A 19,453-nucleotide genomic window follows, 5' to 3' on the forward strand; every position below is an offset into this window, starting at 1 on the left:
GGCAAACATCCTATTGGAATTGCTTGTCCACTGCAAGAATAACACAGGTTAAGCATTGATAAGATGTTCAGGAGCAACAACAGTGTTGTCATCAACTCGGTCACAATTCGGTTCACGAGCCCGTTCAGAAGTCCCAGTCTCAAGTCACAGGGTTGACAGTGACATATAGGAATATTTTTGTCATGGCTTACTTGAATAGCTTGTGGCTTGGCTTAAGACTGGATAACTTGTAACGGACTGGTGGGGACTTGTGAGGGACTAAAGTACAACACATGGCTAAGTGTATAGGTGTCTAAATTTCAGTTTGTGCCTTGATGATTTTTTCTGTAACATTGAATGGTGAATTGTTTGATTCCTTGGCTGTAGACTTGTGCCGCAATGGGGCCACTTGCGTGGACGGAACCAATTCCTATACCTGCCGGTGCACGAAGGGACACAGCGGCAGGTACTGCCAGCTCAAAGATTACTGCGCCTTTGAACCGTGCCTCAACAGTGGCGTTTGCGAAAGTCTGGAAAAAGTGAGACTGACTCTCATGAAATTTGGATTTGTTCTAAATGGAACCAGTTACTGAGACTGGTTTTCTTGATTGTGTTTTGTGCTTTGGCCAATTTCTTAGACCAATTCATTATAGATTTTGCTGAGCGTAGAATATGAATTTGCTTAGCTAATAAAAATAGGGGGGAGGGTACAAGCTGAAGTTGCATTGATGTGATTTAATTGTGGTTCTGAGCCTGGAGTTTACTCTCTCATCATGTGGTTTTTCAAAAGAGGTAGCCATTGACTTGGCAGTACGATTCAAAAGTAATGTGCATGCCACATTTTGCTGCACCTGCGAGTATGGGGAGTAATACATGTGAACACAGCTGTTGACTCGGAGCTGCTCAGCAAATAACTCAACTTGGCAGCATTATAAAATTGGACCAAGCATTGTGCTAGCATTCTTAATCAATGCTGTCAGCATTATGATTTATCCTGATATGCTGAAACACAGCCATGTTACTTTGCGTAATAGCAGAGTGCCTAAGCTGTTTTATGTAGTGACTAATCATGTATCTGAATGCCAACATATAGTTACACTCCTCTGGTTTTCTTGTGTTCATTAACACCAAAGGGATATCACTGCACCTGTCCCAGCAACTTCCGAGGACTTCACTGTGAGACTCTGATCCCCCCGTGTGAGAACCACAACTGCACCAATGGAGGGACGTGCGAGGACAAGCCCGAGGGCCCGGCAAGGTGTCTGTGTGCAGACGGCTTCACTGGTGCCCACTGTGAGACGGCCATGAATTTCTGCGCTAGTAGACCTTGCCAGAACGAAGGAAGCTGCACCAATGACATCTCAGATTATCTGTGCGACTGTCTGGCTGGCTTCACTGGGCGTGACTGTGAGATGGATATCAACGAGTGCCAGTCAGGTGTTGTTTTTAGAAGAGAAGATTTCAGCTGCGTTGCAAGAATTTCTTTTTGTCATTGTTTTTATATTATTGTTTTATATATTTTTCTCATTTTGATTTGGGTTATTAGAAAAGATGTACGTTAGTACTCAAATTCATCACAGTTAAGTCCCGGCAAATCCATCACAAGTCCCTCACACGTGATCCAGTCTTGAATCCAGTTGGAAGCTATTCAAATGAAATGTAATAGAAGCATTTCTTTATAGTTGTTTGCTCCGTTGCTTGTGACTGGTCATACGAAAGGACTAGTAATAAACTCGATGCAACACTGTCGGACGTGAAAGTGCGGCTCATTTCCATTTCTTATGGTTTTTGCTCAGGGGTTCCAGATTGTGTTCCCCTGTCAAGTATTTATTGTGACAGACCATCGAGCAAACAGGAGGATAAGGTTTTGAATCCTAAAAGAAAAAGAAATTTGAGTGTCTTTTACGAGCAATTCTCATTAATTGCAAGTAATTCTCAGCTGTCCGCTTGCCCTTACAAAAATTACAAGTGGGTGTTGAGACAAGAATCTAGTCACTAACACTTTGGTTGAAACTGCTCCAGTTGCCCACTTGGCCCGTTTGCGTCTTCGTGTCTTGATGTTTTGTACCTTGAAAGTAACGGCAGACGTTTTCCCCTTCTTGCCTCAGGTCCGTGTCAGCATAACGCAACGTGCCACGATCTTGTGAATGGCTATAGGTGTGAGTGCGCTGATGGCTACAGCGGAACCCACTGTGATGTGGTTGTGAATCCGTGCAAGTCAAGCCCGTGCCGACACGGCGGCGTCTGTGAAGAGGACGTCTCAGCTGTAAGAGAAGGACACTCGCACCTATTAAACACAATTTCCGTCCTGTATTTGTCAGTGGGAAACAGCAGCGTTTTTCAAAGGGAGGGTGCTGGGGGGCGTATGTTTAAGAATGGAGGCATGTGGTTTAACTTTTTCTCATCTCTTTTCCGAATTTCGAGTGGAGGAGCAAGGAAGGCATTTGCCTCAAGTACAGCAGAAGTGACAATAGTCCTGCAGATCAGGGGTAGCATCAACATTGTCTAGTCTATTCAATGTACCAAGTTTGTAATTCTTGACTTTAATTGTTTGCTGTAGTGTATGACAGACTTACCTTTCTCAGAATTTGTTCAGTAAACCATGTAAAGATGGTGCAGCATTCTTACATGTAAGCAGCAGTAAAAATTTTGATGAAAAAACTACAAATGGTGGAATTTTTCTCTGTAGGGTTTCAGATGTTCTTGTCAGCCAGGCTATTACGGGGATACATGTGAAATCCAAGATGTCTGCCATGCTCACCTCTGCCTGAATGGTGGGTCATGTCAAGACCAGTCCATGAGACCAGTGTGCATCTGTCGTCCAGGCTACACCAGTGAGCGATGCGGGGTTAATATCGATGACTGTGTCAGTATGCCGTGTCAGAATGGTGGGTCGTGCAGGGATGGCGTGAACGGTTACAGGTGCGCTTGCCTGGAGGGTTTTATCGGTGCCGAGTGTCAGATCAATGTAGACGACTGCCGCAGTGCCCCCTGTGACAACGGGGCTGCATGTGTCGACAGAATGAACGATTATTCCTGTCTCTGCCTGGAAGGTTTCACTGGTAAGAATTGTGAAGTTGATATCGATGATTGCAGTGGCAGACCGTGTAGAAATGGCGGTCTTTGTGTGGATGGGGTCAATGATTTCCAGTGCCAGTGTAGAGCGGGTTTTGTCGGGAAAACCTGTGAGACAAATGTCGATGACTGCCTCGGTGTACAGTGTAGAAATGGGGGAAGCTGCATCGACTATGTGGAGGAGTTCTTCTGCCAGTGTGTCCCAGGATTCACCGGGGCTCTGTGCGAGGTTGACATGGACGATTGCAGTGGTGTACAGTGCGGAGATGGGGGTACTTGCCTGGATGGGGTGGGTGCATTTGTCTGTCAGTGTGCGGCCGGCTTCACAGGCACCACGTGCGAGATTAACATTGATGACTGCCAGGGGGAGCCCTGTAGGAATGGGGCTTTGTGTGTGGATGCTGTGGATGGTTTCGTTTGCCGTTGTCTTCCTGGTTTTGCTGGTGGCCTGTGCCACGTTGATATTGATGAGTGCGATAGCAATCCCTGTCAAAATGGTGGCCAGTGCCTGGATGGTGTGGATGGGTATTCCTGTACTTGCGAGGATGGGTTTGAAGGTGTCTTATGCGAGAGTGACATCAACGAATGCGAATCGCAGCCTTGCCAGAATGGGGGGACCTGCTTGGACCTCACCAACCACTTTGAGTGCAGGTGTCTCAGCGGATACACTGGCAGTCTGTGCGAGACAAACGCCGACGATTGTGCCTCCGCACCGTGCCAGAACGGCGGCAGATGCATCGACGGTGTCAACTCTTTCAGCTGCGTTTGCTCGCCTGGATTTACCGGCCCCTCGTGCGGGATAAATATCGATGACTGTGATGCCAGTCCGTGTGTCAATGGCGGCAGGTGCATGGATGGTGTCAATGCATTCAACTGTGTCTGCCCGCGTGGATTTGCCGGTCATCTCTGCCAAGTGAACATTGACGATTGCATTTCCCAACCCTGCAAAAACAGAGGCAGTTGCGTGGACGGCGTTGACCAATTTACCTGCACGTGCCCTGCAGGCTTCACCGGTGTACGCTGCCAGACCAACATTAATGAGTGCCAGTCTAACCCGTGCCAAAACAGAGGCAGGTGCTTGGACGGACCGAATACATTCTGGTGTCGGTGCCCTCGCGGGTTTGCGGGTCGGCGCTGCGAGGTTCCTCTGGACGACTGTTTCTCTCGGCCCTGCCAGAACGGAGGGAAGTGTGTCGACGGCAATCGGAACTACTCGTGCACGTGTGTACCAGGGTTCACTGGGAAGAACTGTGAGGTGAATGTTGATGAGTGTGCATCTGGTGAGTTGGTGTCAGAGGTCATTCGACCATTATTTCACATTAAATTGTCTATTTAAGCACGTTGTTTAAAAAAAGGAAAGAAAGTGATCTGTGATTTCACTAACATTTCAGAAGGAGGTATTAGGTAATAAAACCAAGAATGAATACCCACTGTTTTTCATGTGCATGTTGGGTTACTTACCACAGGTCTATGCTACAGTATGCTAGATGTGTACTGGCAGAAACCTTTAGGAAATAAGAGGAACATTGTTAAAAACGAGCTGAGGGTGAAGGTGCTCCCCTATTTCCCTCCATTGATCTTTTTAAGGTATTCTGCTAGCGCATGAGGCCCAAATCACAGTCGCAAGCAAACACAAACTATCCTTTCAGGAGAAAAAACTAAACAACAGGATTTCTTTGGAAGCTGGTAAGCTCAGCCCTTCTCTGAAGTTTAGGCCGTCTCATGTGATTCTCTTCTTTCAGCTCCATGTCTGAACGAAGGCATCTGCCACGATGACGTCAACTCCTACATGTGCGAGTGTCCCGACGGCTTCACGGGGTTGACTTGTGAGATCAACTTTGACGACTGTGCTTCCAGTCCGTGCCTCAACGGGGCCGAGTGTCAAGACCTACCAAGGGTAAATAAAACAAGAACAAATAATGCAACGATAGGACACAAAACCCGGAGTCTTATTTGTTGTATCGGAGCATATTTATTCTGAGATTTGCTAGTAGTGTTAAGAAGCATAAATAGTTGAACATTGATAAAGGATGCTTATAACAAGAAAAATCCCGACCTGTTTTTTTCTTTATTTGTTTTCATTCCTAATAATATGAGGTTCCTTCTATAACTAGGTAATCTGGAAAGTCTGAAGAACTTCTTATCAATGAGGTGCGACGGCATGTACTTCAATCCTACAAATTCTTCTAATGTAGAGTTTTTCTATTCATTTATTATCATGTCTCTAAAACGGTGGGCGAACTTTTACAAAACAAATATTGACTGCTATTTCTTGTGCTATTGTAAAACTAGTGTTCCCAACCCCATGATGGATGTTCAGAGATCTGGGAAGGTTTGCTTCAACATCAATTTTTGATTGTTTTTTTCTGTTACCGTAGGGTTTCAGTTGCTATTGCCAGGATGGTTACCGCGGGAACCGCTGTGAGGAATGGATAAGCCCCTGTGACTCTCGTCCGTGTCAGAATGACGGACGGTGCGTCCCGAGTGATAGGGAAAGCTTCCATTGTCTCTGTCGCCGTGGTTACCGAGGGGTCCTCTGCGAGGAAGACATCGACGATTGTTTGGAGCACATGGAGGAATGCATGAACGGTGCCGTGTGCGAGGACCGGGTGGACGGTTTCGTCTGTCGGTGCGCACCGGGCTACTCAGGCGGAAACTGCCAACTGAGTAAGTGCCAGGAATAACCATGCTTTTTTGTCTGCAAGGTGACCAGTGCTGTTGTGGTGTGACATGGCTTATTGAGGCAAACAAGGGTCAAATACAGACAGTGAAGTCCTTGTCCACATCAAACCGGCTGTGGCTGGCAGTAACACACATGTGTAGGGGAAGCAGCTGTAGCCACCATAAGTGGCCGCATTTCAATGAGCTGACACTTGGGTCAGGCCATGCCATCAAGGCTCGCTGAAATCTGGCCCTGCTGTTCCTTGATAATTTGACGGTCATAGGCAGTATTTTAAGTCTTGCCTGAACAGCCTGGGGTAACTCATGAGCACACTGGTTTACTGGGCAGATGCACTCCTGAATATGGACGGAATGCTGTGTCAAAGGTCATGGACTTCACAAAATGTGGCTATTCAATGTACAAAACGTTTAATCAAAATAAAATAAACAACCAAAAAGTGGAAGGATGTTTTCACCATTTTGTTGGACCTTTTGTTAAAAGGACTTTCTGAAAGGGAATAAAAGTGTCAATCTGTGTGTTGTTGACAATCCTCTTGCCGATTTCCATGCGCGATTTCCTCCCCTCACGTTAATTCTTTTCCTTTAGAATCACATTTTTTGCCTTTACTGTCAGGACTCTCCTCCGACTTCGATCTCATATTCGGACCGTCAACCCTGCCGGTCACCAACCTCATTCACTTGCAGCCTGACCTGCACGAGTTGACCCTGTCACTGTGGATACGGCCCGAGGACAGGGCCCTGACTGGGCCCCTCCTATCTTATGTCGTGTACAATGAGCCGAGCCGCCAGTCTACCACAGAACAGGGAACCATGAATGTCGCGCTGAGTCTACGAGACTACGGCAACCTGGTTGTACAAGTGAACAGTCAAGTGGTTGAAACAAATTTCATGCCAGAAAGGTACAAAATGATAGCTGTTTTTGATTGGTTAAAAGCATGAGAGAAACAGCACCCAATTTACAGTCTGTTTCTGAGTTTATAAATGTATGTGTTTCTGGAAACTGAAACGTAAGTACATCAGCAACATGTTATTTATTGAGAGATGAATGGTGCAGAAGCATGTAGTGATGTAATAGGAATCCCCATGTATTTCAGCACAAGCATACATCGTGTGAATAACATGTGACCCACTCTGTGATAATAAGTCTTAAGTCGCCAGAGCCAGTTTTTGAGTTTTCATTTGTATTTGAAAGAGCAAATTAAGCTTTTTGTTTTGATGTTTCGCTCAGTTTGGCATCCTGATTAAAGTGGATACTCCATGGTGAAAAATGCTGTGGGTTCCTATGGATTTACACTGTGCACAATTATTCTAAAGAACTTTTACTCCAAAGTGGCACTTGCGACTCATTTTCACAGAGTATACAGAGGCCCAACTTATAAAGTCCTGGAATCTCGGCCAGCTGGTGTTTGCTACGAGGTCCAGGGAATCAAACTACATCATTTGTGTGAAGGTCTCTTTACATGCCTACTCATTTGAGGGTTTTAAGTAGCTCCAGGTCATTGGAGTGAGTTCAAATGATGCTTTAGTTTTAGTTAAGAAATACTGAAATGGGTCTTCTTCACATTTTAAACAGAAATAGTATCGTGCAGTTTTCTGTGCAGCAAATTCTTCACTGCATGTTTTTATCTTGAAGGTATGGAACTTTTCTAAAGCTTTAGCTGACGCAATGAACAATGAGCGTCAATTATTATTGCACTGTACTTCTTTTGTCAGATGTTCATAGTGTGATATCTTGTTTCAAGCCTACGCCTTGCCCTAATCCACACCCTCTTTGCAAAAAATTGGAATGTTCATTGTGTGTTTATTGCGAAGGGAGGCTGATTGGCATCATATCGCCTTCACCTGGAAGGCCGAGTCAGGGAACTGGCGTTTCTACTTTGACGGCTCACTTAGGAGACAGGGCACTGGACTACAGACCGGTCGCTTCATACCCGGCGGTGGCTTGCTGACCCTTGGCAGAGAGCATGATGGGATACATGAGCAGGAAGAAACGTCTGGTAGCTTTGTCGGTCGCTTGAGTCAGGTGTGGTAACAGTCTTGCATTTCTGTTGATGGTTTTGCATTTTTATGTCAAGGCGTGGTCTCCTATTGGCCGAAAGTTTCATTGTTGATTTACATATTCAAATTGTTTGTGTAATTTGCACAGTTTCTATCATCACAAAAGATCATGGCTGTATAATAGTTTGGAGTCATTTGTTAAAGGTCAAAGGTGGCTGTGCTTGATTTCATTGTTCAGATAGAGATTGGATACCACATTGTAGAAGGGCAGGTAACAGCCTCCATTCTTCCGAGATTTCATTGGGTGACAATTGCTATTACAATTTTCCTCCCTGTTAAATTACAGAAGTAGCATTATGGTAACTCACATGGTGTGCTTGTAAACATTCAAATTACTGTAACTTGACCCCTGCAATCTTGGTAATTTTGTTTGAAATGAAGGCTGGGTTTATGACTTCTCTGACTGGAAAGCCATGTTGATGATGTTTATGAATAAACAAAAGCGAATGGCCCGGATCGCGTCAGAGTGAAAATAGAATTTCAGAAACGAGAAAAGACCTTCCCCACGTACATATAGCTGGATTTTACTTTGCCTTGTTTCAACCGTGCAACGTACCAGGTGAACATCTGGCAGTTTGCCATGAGTGATGCAGAGATACTGAGTTTGTATGGCAGTTGCGGGGCTATAGGAGATGCAGTGGCATGGCCACAGGCTCTACAAGACAGACTCACTGTGTACCGACGTCAGCCATCACAAATCTGCAGAAGTGAGTCGAAATTCAGTATTTTTGTTGTCGCAAGTCGGAACTGTCATTGGCACCCGGCCATCCAGTGACGGATGGAAAAATTGCAGTTGACATTGAAGTTCGTCACAAGTCAAAGTGGCCCATGAGGCCAGCGTTTGTCTCTGGTTTCTGAGGCGTGAAAGGGCCAAGGATATTTCCATTCCCTCTGGATGAGATGCTGGTCCATCACTATGTGCTCTCAGCTAATGTGGGTACCCATTTAGTCATTGTAGCAGAGAGGGGCAAATAGGGGTGATGCAGGGTGCCCAAGGCCACAACCTGATCCCTTTTATGGGTGGCAAACCCTGAGTCCTAGACCCCACTCCCTCACGCATATTAGGCAAAAATGTTTTGACTCACGCCAACAGAAATTGATGACTGCGCTTCCTCACCGTGCCGGAACGGTGCCACCTGCCGTGACCTGGTCCACAACTACACCTGCGACTGCGCCGACGGGTTTGAAGGCCATGCCTGCCAGGCGGCTAGCACCAGCTGCAAGAGAAGCACGTGCTTGAATGGCGGGCTGTGCCACGACGGGCCAACGGGACCGGTGTGCCAGTGCATTGAAGGTTTCACTGGTAAGACTCCATCACACAGCATGAGTTGCAGTACACCTGCTGGCCGTTGGGATGACGTTGAATTCTAAGTGGCGAATGATAACCGAATGAATAATTATGAAATCCAGTTTAAGTTGAATGCAATTTATTGCAGCCAAATATTGTGTGCAATGCTGGTAGGTAGCAGTGGATCCTGGGGAGGGGGACCTACTCCTATTTTTAAATTCGTTTGGGGAGGAAGAAAGGTGTTATTTCCTTGTTTTTCCCTCAGCAGGTTACGTGTACTAATACAAAAATTGTCACTGAAATGTGCCCTTCCCTGAAATATGCGGGTTCACCCCCCTCCCTGTTTTAATCCACCACTGGTAGGCTTAAATCTTCTTCATCTTACGTATTGAGAATTCACAAGGAGCTGTGGCAGATTAGACCACGATACCGCTTTCTTGGGACGGTTTTGGATCGCCACCTCTTTTTTTTTTTCAACCCAATCAGGGCCAAGATGTGAAGTGGCCATGCACCCGTGTGAGCAACTCCATTGCAGGAACGGCGGGTCATGTGACGTGGGGGAGGGTAACATGCCACTTTGCACGTGTCCAGTTGGCTTCAGAGGGCCTGTGTGCAATCTGGGTGAGTCCTCCGATGTGCACTTGTAAATCCCCCTTGGTGCAACCAGGCTGTGTCCACAGTGACATTGAACTGATTTTAACAAGCTCCAAGAACGACGCAGTCATAGTTTCACAAAAATGTTTTACTTTCATCCCTCTCGATGGCTTTCTTAAACAAATATGTATTCTAAAGTTCAAGAAGAATATGTGAATTTCAAAAACAGAATCAGCTGGAAAGCACTTCTTTTGGGCACTGAGGGCCAAAGTTGCTCCACGCACTTGGCGGTGTGGTGTTTTTGCACAGGGCAGTTTCAGTTTGATCGCTTATCCTCCAAATTAGTCCTCGGCGTGACAGCTGTGCAAACAGTGGAAAGCTTTAGCTGGCAGAGCCCCATTATGGCATTTCAAAGGTTCTCGATTTGAGAAATTTTGCCTGTTTGGTATTAAACTGGGGTTCTGCCCAAAGTCATCTCTCTGTATGGCCTTTCTGCAGATGTCAATGAATGTCTCGTCCAAAATGGTGGCTGCGACCATGCGTGTGTCAACACGCAGGGCAGTTACCGTTGTGATTGCAGTGCAGGCTTTGTTCTTCAGTCAGATGGCAAGTCGTGTGCTGGTAAGAATGCCATACTGAGAATACAATGTGAATACATGTATATATATACCTTGGTGTAATGCGCTGTACGTACACTGCTCTGCGTAGATAATTTTGACTAGCGGCCTCTTGCAGCCGAACACCGTTCTCACAGTTTCACCCCACGTTTTACGCGCTGAATTAGAATATGGTAGCATCCTCCCTTTTGTTCTCATTGAATACTAGACATCTTTTGCGCATTTTCTCAGTTTTCTTGTTAAGTAAAAACTCGCGGTTTGCTGATTTCAATCCAACTTCCGCCAGAGAGAACATCTCCCTTTTTTGCCTCTGCAATAATAATTACATTTCCGGGCCTGCACTTTATGGCATGTATGAATAGCATGAGCAATCAGTCCAACTGACAGTTGATCGTCATCATCCCTGTTGACTGTCGTTTTTTTTAATATCCTTGCTATGCCATAATAAAAACTTGTACATTGGAATTAGCTGCTTCACCCAATTTTTATTTCTGGAGTGGAGACACTCGGTGACTCATGTATAAAAAATTCATATTCCCAGTGCAAAAAAATTAATATTATTTACCTTTTAATATTTTTTGTGGGATATGGTCAATGATTTCACTTAAATTTTTTTTAGGGGAGGTGAAGTTTTGTGAGTTATTTTGAGTGAATTTTATGTTCTCAGATTTTACTGATATAAACACTCAAATTCAGTATGAGGTCAAAGATTGATTTTTTTCTAGTTAACCACTTGATGCCAGATGACGTGTAAACACAAAGTTTTTTTTATTCGTTGCATGGAGGACGTGTACACTCATTTCAGAATTCTCTTTTATTTTCGTGCTTGGTTGGGTCAAAATCCAACGTTAACTGGCTATAAAGCGGTGAAAATTTGATCATGTATGGCCTTACAGAAAACGTCATTACAGTAGACATGAATATTTCAAAGTAATAGTTTTGATAACAATGAGTAGGTGCCTTTTTAGTTTTCTCGATAGGAGTGCTGTAGAAGTCTGTAATGTTCATTATTAGTTGTGTGAATGATTGCTGTTTTTTTTATCATAGATTTACGGCACTGCAGGCACAACGGTATCATTCGGCAGGTATCGTCATTTTTAGTCAGTGTCAGTCTAGATGTTTTTCTGTTACCCTTGAGTGGACATTTGCATATGAGTATAAAGTTGGCTTTCACTGATACCTACCAAAGTTAACCGTGTTCCATTGAAGAAAAAAATGTGAAAGTGATCCAACAGTCAGGGGTATTGCTTAGGGCCAGCTGGGAAAAGGTTTTTGCTTTTTAAGGGGATGTGATTTTTTCCTATTCAGCAATTTGGAGTCTTTCCCCAATTCAAATTGGTAAGTGATGTTTTTGATAACCATATCTTATCTCTGAAGACAATAAAAGTGACTATGTTTTTGTCCATTTTTTTGTCAAACAATACTTGCATTATTTTGAGCCAAGCCTGTAACAATAAAACAAATAGTTATTGACACTCTTTACAGGTGTATTGCATATTTTAATCTTCACATATGTACAGGCCAATGAAGACTGGGAAGAAGGCTGTACACATTGCCAGTGCGTAAGCGGGAAAGCCACATGCATGCCAGTGACATGCTCTGTTCCAGTGTGTCCAAAGGTCGGTGGTGCATGCAAAATGAAAAAAGCAGTCACTTTTGGGGTAGAAAAAGAAAAAATAAGAAGTCGAACCTGCAGCCTCTTGAATACTTCACATTGTTTCTATCAGCAGGTTGTGGACCTGCACTTTCTGTAGTTACCATGGTCCTAGAATGGGATTTAAAACCCCCTCCCCACTGTTGCGATGACCGGGGTCCCACAGTGGAACTTAAACTGCCATTCTTTGCAATGACCTTGGTCCCACAGTGGGGACTCATGGTCACACAGATGCATGTGAACTGCCAGTCTTGAAGATCCACCACAAAATTGGGCATGAGGCATCCTTTCCGTTATACCAGCTAAAGAACTTCAAGATTCCTGCGTCCTCCTTCACACCATGTTGCTAGTTAGGCGGAAGACACTTGTGACAGGAAACTTTTTTTTAAGAGGTAGTTGTGGTTCACACTGTTTGTTGTTCTGGTTACAGGGACAGACACCCGTAAGGGAGCCCGGTTTCTGTTGCCCGATCTGCCCAGCATATCAGGCAAAACATAGCACAGTCCAAACAATATCAGATGGTAATTATTGCAATAAAGAAACTAGAAATATTATAAAAATAGAAGTACATAACACAGAACTGTGTAGATTTTCTTTTAGTTCGTAATATCCCAACCTTTGTTTGAACTCTTCATGATGTATTCGACGTTGTTTGATTTTTCGGAGATACTTGTATTTATTTATGTTTATGTTTCAGACATGGCATCTTGTACTGTCGACCCTCAGGGGAATTTTGAGTCCTTTGATTTTCACTCCTTCCATTTCTATGGTAACTGTCGCTACACTATGGCCCAGGATTGCTCCACGGGTAGCTTCAGCGTCCATCTTGAATTGGAACATAAAAATTCTTCTCCCACAACAGAGACATCTCAGAAAATCGTTTTCATCTACCTGAATGGAGTGAAAGTTGAACTCGTGCCACAAGGTGTGAAAGTTGATGGTAGACCAATAACTTTGCCATTTGCCATTAGTGATCATTTGGGGATACAGATTTACAGTAGCCACGGTGACCGCATCAAGGTTGTTTCAGGCAAGGGGCTGGAAGTCTCGTGGGGCATGGACGGAGGGGTGGAGGTTTCGGTTCAGCAGTCATTCAGGAGACAGCTGTGCGGTCTCTGCGGCAACTTCAATGGTAGAGTGGAGGACGACAGTCTGACAAAGCATCAGCTGCCCAGCCGGAGCATGCTGGAGTTTATCCACAGCTGGAAGGTCAATGGCTATGAGCACTGCTTCCTCTCGGCTGCCTCTGCACCCGAGGCTCTGTCCCTGCCGCGACAGCTCGTTGGCCGTCTGCCGGCCTGCGCTTCGCTGACCTACCGCACCTGGCGGGAGGTGCGCGCCAAGTGTGACGTCTTGAAGCAGGCGACGTTTGCCAAGTGCCGTGGCGTTGTGGACCCGCGGAGGTTTTACGAGCTGTGCCAGCAGGACGCCTGCGTGTGCGGGGGCAACGAGCCATGCTACTGTGAGGCTATCGCGGCCTATGCCCAAGAGTGCAAGCGGAACGGAATCATTGTCAGAGAGTGGAGAAATAGCACCATCTGTGGTATGCATGTTTATTTTCCATCAGTTCAGAGTTGATGGGCTTCAGAGGAATGGAATGATTTGTGAGAAACACAATTTGTTTCAGCGGCTGAAAATTGCGCATAAACTTCTACTTGTATTTGTAACTTTGCCATTGTTATTAGTATTTGTGACATCACAGTAAGTATCCTTGCCGCAAAAGTTGAACACATTTCACTTGGGCGAACTTCATCACAAATGTTTTCAGACATCAAGTTTAATTTGCGTCATTTGTCTTTAATAGCAGTGAGAATGGGTCTCTCTGTTTCTTCCACTTTGAATACCAACAGCATATTCGGCCTATGCATTAATGCATTGATTAACCATATGTTGCCGGGTTTAATTTGAAGTTGCATGACAACTTCCCGGGGGATTTTCAAGGTTTTCCGTTTTCAAAATTCTTTGAAAGTTTATAACTTCATATACTATCATATTACATATCTTTGGAACTTCAAATACTGGATGTTTATACCCACGCGAATGACTGTCTGGTTCAACTCTAATCTGACGGGCAACCTCTATTGATGCCCGAGAATTTCAGCCAGGCCCGTCGCCTTGTAAAGAGAGCCCAGATTTTGCAGTGTTGCATAATTTTCTTTTATTCTCAAAACTGGCCCAGTGCGCTGCTGGCGTTTTTTTTTTCAAATGCGGCCAAATTAGCATGCAATGGTATTGTATCATGCATCGCTGGAGCGCAGGAGCACTTTTGTCCCCGGTCAGAATCCGCTTGCACTGAATGCCACAAACAGTGGCATACTGTTTCAAAACAATGACGGATTACCTCCGCCATTGACAACTGAAAAATGTTGGCAATTCCCAACAGCCCGGTCTTTCGTTTCAAGGCCCAGCTCCTTTGTCTGATTTCGGGAACTCCGGTTAAGTGTACAAACCTAAGGTCTCCGGTACCCGAACTCCCGGCACGAAGTGGTTAATTTGGTGTAGTGAAAAATGTGGCTGAAAACATTCACAGTGTGTTGATTTCCTTTATGCATGAAAAAATATAAAAAGTATAAAAATGGCTTTCGACCCAGTACTGGCAATTGTTCCCTCACTGCATTGGCTTGGCCACATTTTTGTCGCATTCAGTGAAACTAGCATACTACTTGTTTTCTTGTCTTAACTTTTTCAGTTTGAAAGTTCATTTGCATTTTATGCTCAAACAGTTCACATACTTAATCCAGAGGGTTTGACATAACAAAACTCATGCCATAGAGGGATCCCAATACGATGCTTTTAGCGTTGATCTGTGCACTTCCGTGTTTGAAAACGAGGCTGAATGTGTCAGATTCAATTCTTAGTACGATCAGACGATTGAAAGTAAGGAGTCAAGACACAAAATACTTAAAGGTATGTTAAATTCAGACTTTTCAGGCTGCAAATTTTGGTGGAAGAGTCTTTCAGGATGACTCGACACGTAAAATCAAAAGAAAAAATAACGGCAATGTTACTGCAAACCAATGTACCTGTGATGGTTGTGTGTCTGCATGTGCAGTGGGCCTGGTTTAAACTGAAGTGGCATCACACTAACGAAACGGATACTGCATGTAGCGTGTCGACTCCGCGGGCACGCGCAATGAAGTCTAACACAGAAAACCTCGGTTTCGATGCGAATATGCGCAGTCAGGGCTAATGTGAAATCCCTCTATTGGGCAACCTTGTTTTGTATCTCCTCCACCACAGGTATAGACTGCCCGGAGACCATGATCTTTGATGACTGTGGCCCGCCCTGCCTAGAGACCTGCTACAACACGGCCCAGCTGAGGGAGCTGTGCCGGCGGCTGCCCTGCGTGGCTCGCTGCCAGTGCCCAGCAGGCTTTGCCTTCCACGAGGGGCGGTGCATCCTGAGTTCGGCCTGCCCGAACCTAGTTGGATCTACTCGTGGTTAATGTTGTGCTCTAATGTTGTGATAGAAACGAAAACAAGGTTTTTGCCACCTGGATTTGTGATGGACATTTTTGAGGCTTCTTGCCCAACTTATGGATGTTTACCAAGCAAAAGTGAACTTTTTTCCGTTTCAAAAACTTGCCTACTAAAATTGGAAAAACTGTTGGAACAGTTCAACAACCAAATATAGTTAAGAACTATACTTGGTCGTTGGCACTGTGCTGGCGTACATGTTCTTAAACTTGACAGAAGCTTTCATTTTGGCAAGTCACAATACCCTATTAATGAGAAATTTAAATGGTACGTACCACCTGTGCGCATGAAGCAAATTCTGGTCGTAGAATTAGGGATATACAGCACACTCTCGTGGGTATGGACAGCAAGGCACAATGCCATCATGACTGACAGTCTCCAGACACAAACATCCACCGTGTCGCCATTTGAGCAAAACATGACCACTGGCAACAAAACTCTCATCTCTCCTGAGAACCCATAAATCCCTGGGGAGTAGCAGCAATTGAAGGAGTGTCCAGCTTTGGACGAATAGAGAAAAACTTCACCAGCCGGCCTCAAATGCATACGCTGTAAACTAACCGGAGAGATCTCGACAAGTCGTGCCTATCAACTGTGCCGAGGCACCGTGTACATCTGTCTGTAACTGTGATAGTGGTTTTAGGAAGAAGAAAGTAGTGTATATTTGTTACACCAGAGACCTTCAGCTAGTATTGGTACGGAAGTCAATTTCTGTTCAACCCGTGTCGGGAAAGTAGTTTTTAGTCGTAAACAACGCTTTTAAAGTATGTTTGATATTTATGTGTAATTTTGTGTAAAGCATTTGTAGCTTAGCAAGGACTAGTTCCATTAATACCATTATTGAAGATGTGCTGCAGCGGGCATTTATTTGTCTGTAGCAGATGCCCACTTCTTCCCATCTCTGATGGTTCATGACAATTGTTTATTCTTTATAGCTTCATTCTGAAAAATTACATTATTCACTTTTAGAATAAAGACCTGCTGACGGGGAGGCAATGTTCACCTGTGAATTTGTCCAGAGAAAACAAAGGGAACAATTCTCAACCCAATGTACTTCTGTAGTAAGAGCTCTTAGATGGAATGCGTGTCATTTTTATTTATACAAATATATTTACTTTGTTCTGTATTTATGTTTGGGATATATACGCATACAGGTAATGTAGAGTTTAAAGTTCAGTTGTTTGTTACAAGTACTTTTAAATGCCATTTTATGCACAGCATCATGCTAGCAATTATGGCAAAACATAATCTGGGAAATGGGCGGGACAATAACTCACTGTCAAAGCCAGAAAAGTCATTTCTAAGTGGTCACAATTGTAGGCCAGACTGCTGCGTTTGAAAAACAAGTTGTTACAAGGATACGGGAGGGGGATTTTGTTAGAAATGCAACATTGGAGAGCTTCATTCAGTTGGTGAAAGATGAGTCTTCAGTCACCTCGATAGCCCAATTATTGTCTATCACTCTCAAATACTTGGTAATATCTATTTGCTTTTAAAATTTTATTTTGTTGTATTTAAACCAAAATCACAAGGCCGATACATTTTTTTACACAAATTTGGTAAGAAATACTTCTGTTTGATTTTGTTTCATCTATGATTAATTTTAAAGAACCATTTGTAATCAGTCAAAACCCAGAATCACTGTGGTTTTGACAAAAAAAATTTGAGTAAAGGTAGGAATAGTAATAACAATATTTGAGGTCTCGATAACACTGAGATTCATTTTACTTTCAGCAACATGCTGCAATTTTTGGAGACACTTTACAGGATGGTGGCGAAAGATATTAAAGTAAAATTGGCATTTACTTTGAGAACTGACTACAGCTTCCTAATGACAATGCCCCAGTTGCCTTGATCGTAATGAGAGCTTTTAATTTCCAGTCCGTCCACCATTCTGCACAATGCCTCTAACTCCCCTTCCTGGAACACATGGTAGAATCTGTGGTACACTGGTACATCCTCCTCACAGCCGGTACCATTCTTAGGTGTGGGTGAGCCATCCTTTTCCCCGGTCTGCTTTTTGAGGTGCCACGGGACCAGCATGTCTTGGCTTTCGAACTCTGTCCGGTTTTTGTGGATCGATAAGACCACACTTTCACTCTCTGGCTGTGTGCAGGATTTATCACAAAGTGATTCCCGATTTTGATAATTACAATCGGTATCTTGGATTTTTAATAAACTAGCATTGGCTCCACATGCGGAATCTGTTTCACACAAGTTTTGATTTGCTTTGGCAGTGGCAGATATTTCAGCTCGAGTTCTGTTAACAGATGATGTAATGTCCTCTGAAAGACAACCAGACTCTTCACTGGAGCATTTCAATGCCTTGTCTCCCCCAGAAACTCTGTCAGTTCTCTGGACGTCCTTGCTTTCTAGATTACTGTCTTCTGATTTACTGTCCTCAGACTGTCCTATGTTGTTCTTTATCGCAGCGTACCTGTTGCTATCTAGGTGGATGTCTTTAGATGTCCCATCTCCATCCGATGTGACGTCCTCGGTGTGTAAGCTGTTTTCCATGCAGTCTTCGTTTGATGCCACGTCCTCACTTTGTACATTGTCTTCTTTGGGGTGAGCATTCTTTTTCTTCTTGCGAGCCGCACTGCTGATGTAGTATGATTTCATCCGGTCTTTCTCCTGTTCCTTGGCCCACACGTAGATCAGCCCCAGACCATCTGGCCTCAGCACGCGGGCGATTTCCTTGACGGCTGTCAGTCGACGATTCTGCAGAAGAAGTGCACAGACACACTGCCTCATGCCAGCAAATTACAAGACACAGAAACTGTCGTTACCAAGACATTTTTTGCCTTGCCAGCAGAGTATTATGGGAAAAAGTCAACATCCCTTGTAGACATTGTCGAAAGATCAAGCAAAAGAAAAGTGGTATGTTGTACCAATTAAGACATGTGCCCCAAATTGGAATATAGTGATTCACAATAGTGCACCTCCAAGAGTTTGCAACGCGTTGACCAATCCCAGTGCGCAAAGTTTGTCGACTCTTTCTAAACTGGTCGACATTGGGTCGACAGATTTCGTACACTGTGATTGGTCAACGCGTTGCAAACTCTTGCAGACGCACTATTATGAAACACCTGTATTTTATTGGGAATAACAGTGCCCTCCATCATAGACGGTCCTCGAAAATGCACAGCAATTGTACGGTAGCTTGAGTAAATAATTGACAGGCCACCATCATAATCAAACTGAACAAGACATGTTAAGTCTGGCGACTGAATGAGTTGTAATGTTTAAAATATCCAGCTGGTGGTTGAAAAAATTTGTTAACCTGCCCACAAGCTACTAACATTAGCTTAAGCACATGGTCAGCTATCCATGTAAGTCAACTTTGTTCTCTCTATGAGGCGAGTGCATGGAAGCAGCCAGGCGTGCGCTGCAGTTGTGCAGTTACTCACCTGAGTTGAGAAATGGTGTATAACGGCAATGCAGATGCAGGCATCGATGCTGGCGCTACGGACAGGCAGATTCAAGCCATCACAGCTGAAGGCCTGGAACCGCCGCTCCTTGCAGATCTCCACGAGCTTGACGCTCCGGTCACAACCAAACTTAATTTGTGAAAACATGTAACGAAAATTGTCATAATGAATTTCAAGTTGAAAAAAAAAAAACACAACAGTGACTATAGTTTGTATTGCCACAGTTTCGTAGATGTATAAAGAACATCACCAGCATTTCAAATGAAGGACTGTAGCTTTCCCATTCATCCTCAAAAACCATCACGTGAATTTTAAAACTGAGAAGAGATGCATTCTTTTTGTTCATCGTATTGGAAGCAACTTGTATCATCAAGAAGGTAAAACTGTCCTCCCAGGAAATCCACTAAATTGAACTTCTAGATGCAGTTTATGCAGCTTTTATCTGGTTACAAGTACACTTGTATGGTCAAAATAGACTCACGGAAAATATACTTGGATTGCCATCGAGGTATTTACCGTTTCCACAGCCTGCAGTCAAATAGAAAAATGTCAGCATAACCTTGTGATTTAAGTAATTATGAAGATTGAGACGAGACAA

General features: G+C 44.1%; 3 protein-coding genes across 7 annotated transcripts in view; 2 read left to right on the forward strand and 1 right to left on the reverse strand.

The window, feature by feature from the left end:
• The window catches only part of LOC147800127 (sushi, von Willebrand factor type A, EGF and pentraxin domain-containing protein 1-like), a 46,800-nt gene extending 46,584 nt beyond the window's left edge, over window positions 1-216 (forward strand). Inside the window, exon 20 of the mRNA XM_087132613.1 lies at window positions 200-216. Within this exon, the coding sequence (XP_086988739.1) occupies window positions 200-216 (17 nt within the window). The remainder of the gene's footprint in view (window positions 1-199) is intronic.
• On the forward strand, window positions 1-17,238 carry LOC147800128 (uncharacterized). Its single transcript, XM_087130711.1, has 17 exons — window positions 1-518; window positions 1,113-1,416; window positions 2,088-2,245; window positions 2,669-4,334; window positions 4,797-4,951; window positions 5,433-5,721; window positions 6,350-6,635; window positions 7,549-7,759; window positions 8,354-8,501; window positions 8,888-9,097; window positions 9,569-9,703; window positions 10,175-10,297; window positions 11,341-11,378; window positions 11,814-11,912; window positions 12,378-12,468; window positions 12,645-13,490; window positions 15,188-17,238. Exons 1-17 carry the CDS (start codon window positions 315-317, stop codon window positions 15,391-15,393), a joined length of 5,169 nt encoding a protein of 1,722 aa, XP_086986837.1. The 5' UTR covers window positions 1-314; the 3' UTR covers window positions 15,394-17,238.
• LOC110977185 (tRNA (carboxymethyluridine(34)-5-O)-methyltransferase ALKBH8-like) overlaps window positions 17,049-19,453 on the reverse strand; it is an 8,303-nt gene continuing 5,898 nt past the window's right edge. For all 5 annotated transcript variants that reach the window (XM_087130713.1, XM_022231078.2, XM_087130722.1 and 2 more), the window contains exons 9-11: window positions 19,337-19,383; window positions 18,835-18,984; window positions 17,049-18,145 (exon numbers count right to left, since the gene is read on the reverse strand). In XM_087130713.1, coding sequence (XP_086986839.1) covers window positions 17,243-18,145; window positions 18,835-18,984; window positions 19,337-19,383 — 1,100 coding nt within the window. In that variant the 3' untranslated portion in view covers window positions 17,049-17,242. The remainder of the gene's footprint in view (window positions 18,146-18,834; window positions 18,985-19,336; window positions 19,384-19,453) is intronic.

The sequence above is a fragment of the Acanthaster planci genome, linkage group LG02, assembly GCF_054643075.1.
Source record: "Acanthaster planci isolate LZ-2023a linkage group LG02, COTS_SCS, whole genome shotgun sequence".
Taxonomy (NCBI): Eukaryota; Metazoa; Echinodermata; class Asteroidea; order Valvatida; family Acanthasteridae; genus Acanthaster; species Acanthaster planci.

Coding starts and splice junctions, on each gene's coding strand:
- LOC147800128 (XM_087130711.1), top strand. CDS start 315: ATGATTTTTTCTGTAACATTGAATGGTGAATTGTTTGATTCCTTGGCT. Junction 4,952..5,432: donor AGTGTCAAGACCTACCAAGG/GTAAATAAAACA, acceptor CTGTTACCGTAG/GGTTTCAGTTGCTATTGCCA. Junction 9,704..10,174: donor AGGGCCTGTGTGCAATCTGG/GTGAGTCCTCCG, acceptor GCCTTTCTGCAG/ATGTCAATGAATGTCTCGTC.